General features: G+C 52.7%; 1 protein-coding gene and 1 long non-coding RNA gene across 4 annotated transcripts in view; one reads left to right on the top strand and one right to left on the bottom strand.

The window, feature by feature from the left end:
- Positions 1 to 4,137, bottom strand: part of LOC111814465 — a 15,147-nt gene extending 11,010 nt beyond the window's left edge. Inside the window, exons 1-2 of the long non-coding RNA XR_002819446.1 lie at positions 4,127 to 4,137; positions 3,220 to 3,222 (exon numbers count right to left, since the gene is read on the bottom strand). This is a non-coding gene — a long non-coding RNA (uncharacterized LOC111814465). The remainder of the gene's footprint in view (positions 1 to 3,219; positions 3,223 to 4,126) is intronic.
- Positions 1 to 7,423, top strand: part of Mzf1 (myeloid zinc finger 1) — a 7,940-nt gene extending 517 nt beyond the window's left edge. Inside the window, exons 1-7 of one of the 3 annotated variants that reach the window (XM_023708011.1) lie at positions 708 to 851; positions 998 to 1,418; positions 2,005 to 2,188; positions 2,775 to 2,830; positions 2,944 to 3,064; positions 5,715 to 5,774; positions 5,911 to 7,423. In XM_023708011.1, the coding sequence (XP_023563779.1) occupies positions 1,038 to 1,418; positions 2,005 to 2,188; positions 2,775 to 2,830; positions 2,944 to 3,064; positions 5,715 to 5,774; positions 5,911 to 7,247 (2,139 nt within the window). In that variant the 5' untranslated portion in view covers positions 708 to 851; positions 998 to 1,037 and the 3' untranslated portion in view covers positions 7,248 to 7,423. Of the gene's footprint in view, positions 1 to 707; positions 852 to 997; positions 1,419 to 2,004; positions 2,189 to 2,774; positions 2,831 to 2,943; positions 3,065 to 5,714; positions 5,775 to 5,910 lie in introns of those variants that run through there. The other 2 variants (XM_023708010.1, XM_004647757.2) reach the window with 2 other exon arrangements.
- Positions 7,424 to 8,088: the final 665 nt, after the last annotated feature.

Below are 8,088 nucleotides of genomic sequence, written 5' to 3'. Positions count from 1 at the left end.
CAGGCAGATGCTTATTCTACTGAGCTATCTCCCCAGCCCCGAGATTTTACTCTTGATATCAGGCGGCCCTCGAAATCGATGATACCTGAAGGTGGATGACTGCTATGCTATCCTGTTAATAGCATCATTGGCACGAAGGCCCCAACTGCAGTTCAGAGGCACAGGGCCTGAAATGGGCGGGATCAGAATATTGAACTGCCCTTGAAGGATCCTGGCCCAGTGTTCTCAGGCCTTGACCTCCCACCCCCACGTCAGTCAGGGACCTAAGGAGCGTTTTGTAGCATGAAGAGTTGGGCTTGGGTGGAAGCACTTGGTAGGGTAGGGCCACACACAGGTTGGGATGGGGGACCAGATGGCAAGATGGCCCTGGAGCCAAGCTAGGAGTGAATGACAGTGGGACCTGAATGAGGGGTCAAGTCTGAGAGAAACCGAGTGGAAGCATTGACACTATAGTGAGTGGCTGGTGCAGAGACCAGGAGACAGCAGTGGCACTGATACCAGATTGTAGGTGACACAGGTGCCATCCACCAAGTAAAAGGAGAGCTGAGGGCAGAGATGAGGTTGCTAATGTTGAAGAGCAGCATATAACGCAGAGAGGTGTTATCTAGGCCTGAGAAGCAGCCTGGTTTTGTTACTGATTTGGTTCAGTTCAGTTCAGTTGGGTTCAAGTTGTTTTTTATTGTTTTTTTGAGACAGGGTCTCGCTATGATCTTTCTGCCTCAGCCTCCTGAGTGCTGGGATCACAGAAGTGTGGACACCAGACCTGGCTTTTAGCAGGCTGTTCTGAGTAGGAGGCTAGCAGAGGTTCTGCACAGGCCAAGCTGGAGGAAAGGCCAGGAAAAGTCCCTGGGGTGAGATCTGTGTGTCTTTTTCTTCTTCTGCCTTCCATGTGGGGGCACTTCTGAGGATTGAACAATACAGCACACAGTACATTCTCAACATGCATTCACTGTCAGTCTGTTCTTACTGCAGCACCTTCATTCTTTTCCTTCACTAGGTATAGACACTGACCTTGCAGACCTGGCCTGGTGATCCAGATGAGGCCCACCATGCTAGGTCCCCCAGAAGATGATGAACCTGTCATGGTGAAGCTGGAGGACTCTGAGGAAGAGGAGGTGGCTACCTTATGGGACCTGAGACCGGAGGCTGCACGTCTGCGCTTCCGGGGATTCTGCTATGAGGAGGCAGTGGGTCCTCAAGAGACCCTGGCACAGCTTCGAGAGCTGTGTCACCAGTGGCTGCAGCCGGAGTTGCACTCCAAAGAGCAGATGATGGAACTTCTGGTGCTGGAGCAGTTCCTGGGTGTGCTACCCCCTGAGATCCAGGTCTACGTGCAAGAACAGCAGCCAAGTAGCCCTGAAGAGGCTGCTGCCTTGGTCGACAGGTTCCGATGGGAGCTAGGCAGGCCTCGGAGATGGGTAAGTCAGTGGGCTGCATGGAAGGTCAGGGCTGGAGCACTGTCTTACACTGGGGTATGTGTGCACACAGACACATACACGCCACAGTACAGAAGTGGCCACCTTGTGTAAGACTCAAGGGGAGGAGGGTTCTCCACAGCCCTTTCCTGCATTAGCTGAAAGCCTCTGTATATACAGACTGCAAGGTGAGGGAAGAAAGGGAGGGAACTATGCAGCTCTAGATGTCAGTAACAGAGGGCACCTGCAGGTCGTCCTTTTGTTCCATGCTCTAGGCCTACCAGAGTAGGAATTTTTTTTTTTTTTTTTTTTTTTGTCTTTTTGAGACAGCATCTTGCAGTGTAGTTCAGGCTAGCCTGGTTTTATAGCCAAGGCTGGTCTCAAACTTGCAACGATCCTCCTGCCTCAGCCTTCCGAGTGCTGATTTATAGGCATGCCTCACCACGCCTAGCTGAGAGGTAGAATCTTGAAGGACCTTTTCAATCAGTATTGACCAAGTAGACTTGGGTCCTAAAGTGGAGTGGTACCCATGCACCCCACCATGGTTGTGCCCAGTCCCACTCTCTGCTTGGTGGGGACATCTCCCCAGGTCACAGTCCAAGTGCAGGGCCAGGAGGTCCTGTCAGAGAAGATGGAGTCTTCCAGCTTCCAGCCTTCACCTCAAGCCAAGCCTCAAACTCCAGACCCTGGACCTGAGACACCTCCTGGGGCTGTTCAGGAACTGCAGCTGGGCTTTCAGGTGAAAGAGGAACCAGAGGTTACAGAGGAGCCAGGTGAGGCCAGGCAACGTGGGCTGGGCCTACTGGATGAAATGGTTTCCATGTGCCCTTGGCCCTCACCTCCTAGACAAGCAGGTTTCCCTTCAGTCCAATTATCTCTGTCCCTTAGAAGCTATAGCCCCATTTCTACCGCTCTCCCCCAGTATGGAGCAGACTCCAGGATTTATTTGTGTCAGATCAGTGAAGGACATCACTGGCAGCTATGAAGTAGGCTGGTGTATAGGTGGGTGCTGCTGTGGCAGGACTCTGTAGTTCTGGGTGTGCCATCTGCCTTCAGCCCCTTCCCCAAGCAGCCATTCTTGGGTAAACACACACACATGGCCCTCCTGGATGTACTGGGCTGCAGGGGCTCAACATAGGCCCACCCCTGCCCTCAGTAGCCTGATCCCTGGATCTCTAGCATCCTCTCCTGTGCCCCATGCCCAGTCCAGGCTCTCACCTACCCCACATTGCCCTCTCCTGCCCTCAGATCTCACCTAGGTTTCCCTCTTGCCTAGTTTGGCACCTGGATGTTGGCACCTGAAAAGAGTGGTAGGGTGGGAATGTCCTGAGGCTATCTGACTTCACTTTTTCTCCCTAGAGTTGCTGGAGTCTGGGCCCTTACTTGCACCTTCTCTCCTACCTGAGGAGGCCCAGGTGAGCCCCACACAGGATGTGACCCATTCCTTGCCCCAAGCCTCCATGGTGGGTGCCAGTAGGTCCTTCCCTATGCCCACCCAACAGATGAACTATTACCACTGTGGTTTCAGGGATATAGGACCGCATTGGAGCTGACTTCTCCCCACAGTGACACTGGGCCTGAGGGGCCCTTATGGAGGGAGCACTCTGGGACCCTGTGGCATGAGGAAGCTGGGGGCTTCTTCTCCCCAGGTGAGTGAGACATAAGCTATGGTGGGTCTGGGCCCCCACATTCATGTACCCTGCACCTAGCCCAAACAGGCTTCCTTCTCCAGGTCCCCAAACTTCCCTCTTTCCCAGACCACTCTCTGCCTTGGACCCCATGACTCCTCCCAAGCACCATAAACCTTCTGAGAGTCAAGTTTGTGTTTCCCACACCTGCATCCTCTCCCAGTCCTGGCATCCTAGGTTCTTCTGGTCAGGTATCAGGATAGGGAAGGTACAGTTGTGACATGAAGAACAGGTTGATGGACAGAACAGAAGGAGTTTTGACGTAGCAGAGGGCCCTGGCAAGGACAAACCAGGATCCTGCCCAGATCTCCTAAAAATGATTATGTTGACTATGGGGGTTAGAGGTATGGCTCAGTAGTAGAGCACATCCTTACCACATGTGATCATCCATCCTTGGCACATACACAGGAAGATTGGCTATTGACATCATAGCCATCACTGTGATGTCCACACAACAAAATCACTTATGAGTACATTTCTTCAAACTATTCCTATAGTTAAGCAGTTACATACTGCATAACTGTTGAGACACATACTCATTTCTTTTCTTTTCTTTTTTTTTTTTTTTTTGGTTGTGTAACCTTAAACTCTGCAGCTTCAGCCTCCAAAATGCTGCACCAGGGCCGGGGAGATGGCTCAGTGGAATAAGCGCTTCCCTGGCAAGCACAAGGGCCTAAATCAATCCCCGGTTCCGAAAAAAAAAAAAAAGCTGCACCACCACACCAAGCTCAAAATTTAAAAACAAAACAATTGAAAAGGAACCAGGAAAGGGCTGTGGCTGTAACTCAGTGCAAAGGCCTTGACTTCAATAATCAATACAAAAAAAAAAAAAAAAAATCCACTCATGGTAAAAAGCTGCCTATTAACCACCTTGCCCCCGCCTGGCATTTTTCATGCCTCACTTGTCTTTTCTTCAGAGAACAGCAGGGAGCACCCTAGGTCTTTACACAGCCTTCTATACCTATCACTGAACAGACATTGTCCATCCACGGTCCTGCTGACATATAATACTTTGCGGTTCACTTTGGTGCACTGGAAAACACTGCATGGCAAACATGTGGCACATGTCTGTAATCTCAGCACTGTTGGAGGCTGAGACAGGAGGACAAGTCTGAACCAAGCCTTGGGCAATTTAGGGACTTAGCAAAAAACTTGTCACACAATTTTTAAAATTTTTAAGAACTTGTAATACAATTCACTGTGAAGGCCTGGGTTCAACACGCAGTACCACAAAATAAGAACAATAGTAATTAATTTAAAAAGGAGCTTAGGATATAGCTCAGTGCAGTGAACTCCATTTAATCCCTATACCACAAGAAAAATAAAAATTACACACAGGTTGTTTAACACAAGGAGGTACACAACTGTTGAAACTCCTAAAAGGGCAACTGGAATTACTAGACCAGGCTAGACATGATGGCACATGCCTGTAATCTCAGCACTTAGGCTGAAGGACACAGCATGACCATATCTTAAAAAAAGGAATTACTAGATCTAAGTGTGTCTGAAGCCAGGGATATAGTTCAGTGGCACAAGTACCTGCCTAACAAGCACAAAGTCCTGAGTTTGATCCCCGGTACCACCAAAAAAAAAAAAGAGAAGAAGAAGGAGAAGGAGAAGAAGGAGAAGAAGAAGAAGAAAAAAAAGTAGCTAATGAAGAAGGAGGGATGACTGCCTGAGTGTATTTTGTTTGTTTTTGTTTTGGATTTTTTTTTTTTTTTTTTTAGCAGAACTGGCAATTGAACTCACACCCTTGTGCTTGCCAGGGAAGCGCTTATTCTACTGAGCCATCTCCCTGGCCCCAGCCTGAACATATTTTATGCGTTTAAACAGTTACATCTGTCTTTTGACATGGTTTGGCCAAATGTCCGTCAGGTTATTGGTCTCTCTTAATTTATTGAGACTCTTAGAGAGTTAATTAGCTCTTTACCTGTGGGAAGTTTCCTAACTTGTCTTTGACCCTGAGGTGATTTTTGTTGATTTTTTTTTTTATGAAAAAAAAATTTTTTTTTAGATTTTTTTTTAAGTGTATTTGGTTGTTACAGAGTCTCACTACAAAGCTCAGACTCATAGTGATCCTCCTGCTCCCCAGCACTGGGATTATAGGCCTGTGCCACTATGCTGGACTCTGGTCAGTTCAGCCCTCCCTGGGGGTGGGGCTGGCACCGCATGTGGTGCCAGGGATGGAACGTGGTCTCTAAGCTTGCCTAAACAAGCGCTGTAGTCTGTGAGCTATCTCAAGGCTCCTGATGAAATTTGTTTAACTTTTCTGTGATGGCTAATGGATTTTCTTTGATCTACTTTAGCCCTCACTCTCTCAGTCCTTTTTTGTTAAACTTGTTTTCATTTTACTCTGTCCTCCTAGTATAATCCTCCAGGCTTCCTTTCTCCCACCCTGGCTTCACACCCGGATCCAGTCTCTGACAAGAATGTGCATGGTGGGTGTGGCTGGCCCACATTCCTCCTGCAGAGCAGTCCTCTGTGTTAGTCACAGGCAGGTCCAGGGTCCTGTGGGCAGACTCAGCTTCCCAGAGTCCCTGCGCAGTCTGCTCGGGTGTGCCCCAGGTGAAGCCCAGGAGCCTAGCTTTCATGCCCCATCTCTTTCTGCTAGACTTGCCATCTGCCCACTTTTGTCCTGGCACCCACCCCATCCTTGGCTTAAGCAGACAAGGTAAATTTTCACACACACCCCATCTTTCTTCCTCATCCTGGGCTCTGTCCCACCATCCCCTCAGGGAAGCCTGCACTAACAGAGGCTGCGGGTCTCAGCAGAGGGCCCTCTCTCCGGAGGGGATCCTTCTGTGCAGGCTTTTCAATCCAGACAGACAGTGACTCCGCGGGGCTAGCAGCGCGGAGCCCACATGTCCAAGTCCCCTGGGACCTGGATCAGCCCTCCCACAATAGCGACCCTGGCGCGGATGAAGACCCCCGCCAGGCTGCTGATCGCTGGCGTCCAGTGCGGGGCCGGGGCCGGCCGAGCCTGAGAACCGGGACAGGCCGAGGCGGTCACTGCGACATATGTGGCAAGGTATTCAGCCAGCGCAGCAACCTGCTGCGGCACCGGAAGATCCACACAGGTGAACGCCCCTTCGTGTGCAGCGAGTGCAGCCGCAGCTTCAGCCGCAGCTCACACCTGCTGCGCCACCAGCTCACGCACTCGGAGGAGCGGCCCTTTGTGTGCAGCGACTGCGGCCAGAGCTTCGCGCGCCGCACGCGGCTGGAGGAACACCGGCGCGTGCACACTGGCGAGCAGCCTTTCCACTGCGCAGACTGTGGCCAGCGCTTCCGCCAGCGCGCCAACCTGCTGCAGCACCAACGTGTGCACGGCGATCCCCCAGATGTGCACCCCGCACCGCCCACTGCTGCAGGCACACCCGAGCCCCCAGGCCCCTTCCCCTGCAGTGAATGCCGTGAGAGCTTCCCACGCCGGGCAGTGCTACTGGAACATCAGGCGGTGCACACCAGCGACAAGTGCTTTGGCTGTGCAGAGTGTGGCGAGCGCTTTGGTCGCCGCGCCGTGCTACTGCAACACCGGCGCGTGCACAGCGGCGAGCGCCCCTTTGCCTGCACTGACTGTGGGCAGAGCTTCCGTCAGCGCTCCAACCTCACACAGCACCGGCGCATTCACACGGGCGAACGGCCTTTTGCCTGCGCTGAATGTGGCAAGGCTTTCCGCCAGCGGCCCACACTCACGCAGCACTTGCGCATGCACACTGGCGAGCGGCCCTTCGCCTGTCCCGAGTGTGGCCAGCGGTTCAGCCAGCGGCTCAAGCTCACCCGCCACCAGCGCGCGCACACGGGCGAGAAGCCGCACCGCTGTGCTGACTGTGGCCTGGGCTTTGCACAGGTGTCGCGGCTCACCGAGCATCGGCGCGTGCACACGGGTGAGAGGCCCTTCTCCTGCGCCGACTGTGGCCAGCGCTTCCGTCAGCGCGCCAACCTAGCACAGCACAGGCGAATCCACACAGGTGAGCGGCCTTACGCCTGCCCCGAGTGCGGCAAGGCCTTCCGCCAGCGGCCCACACTCACGCAACACCTGCGAACACACCGACGGGAGCGGCCCTTCACCTGCCAGGACTGTGGCCGCCGCTTCCACCAGAGCACCAAGCTCCTCCAGCACCAGCGTGTGCACAGCACAGAGTAGCCGCATGCCGTGGGCCAGGCCGTGAAAGTGCTCAATAAACGGGGGACAGAGACCACTGGTGTCACCTGTACAGTGTGCATCCTTTGAGTCTTGCCCTTCTGTGGGGCAGCCAGTGTCGCTGGAGCACATAGCACAAACAAGCCCCAGAGGAGAAATGTTCTCTGTACCAACCAGGTTCTAGCATAGAGGCAGCAGTTGGCTGGTACAGAATTGAAAAGGGTAGTCAAACTGTCCAGGAGGTAAATTTAGGAGGAATCCCATAGAAGGAGAAGCCGCTGCTACAGAGTTGGTTCTGAAGTCTTAGCACGAAGGCCTGTGGGCTTTGTTACCGCTTGACTGGCCCTAGGTTGCCCCCAATGGGGCAGTCATGGGAATCTCTGAGACTCCAATAACCTGGTTGAGAATTGTGTATATATGTAACAAATGTGCTGCTCTCAGGATCATGACTGCATGATGCTGCTGCCATACTGGATGGAACTAGCCTTTCCTCTCCTCCTAGCCCCAGTGGCACCAGTCCCTCACAGATTCAGGTGAGGGGGACCTGTTTGTAGAGTCCCTGCCCAGCACAGGCCCAGGTAGACAAGTCTGGACCCCAGAGACAGGAGGTTTTTTTGTTTTAATATATTTGGTATAGGGTCTCACTATGCAGCTCGGACTCCTAGTGATCTTCCTGCTTTCAGCCTCCTCAGTGTTGAGACTACAGGTGTACGCCACCACACCCAGGCTTGGTGGCCGGCTCAGTATGCCCTGGGAGTGGGGAGTGGGGGACAGTGTGTCATGTGATGCCGGGAAACCTAGGTCCCTGTGCTTGCCTAAGCAGGCACTTAGTCTGCTGAGCTTT

Source organism: Octodon degus, unplaced genomic scaffold (genome assembly GCF_000260255.1).
Source record: "Octodon degus isolate 3935 unplaced genomic scaffold, OctDeg1.0 scaffold00322, whole genome shotgun sequence".
Lineage (NCBI taxonomy): Eukaryota > Metazoa > Chordata > Mammalia > Rodentia > Octodontidae > Octodon > Octodon degus.
This window is presented reverse-complemented; position numbering and strand designations above follow the sequence as displayed.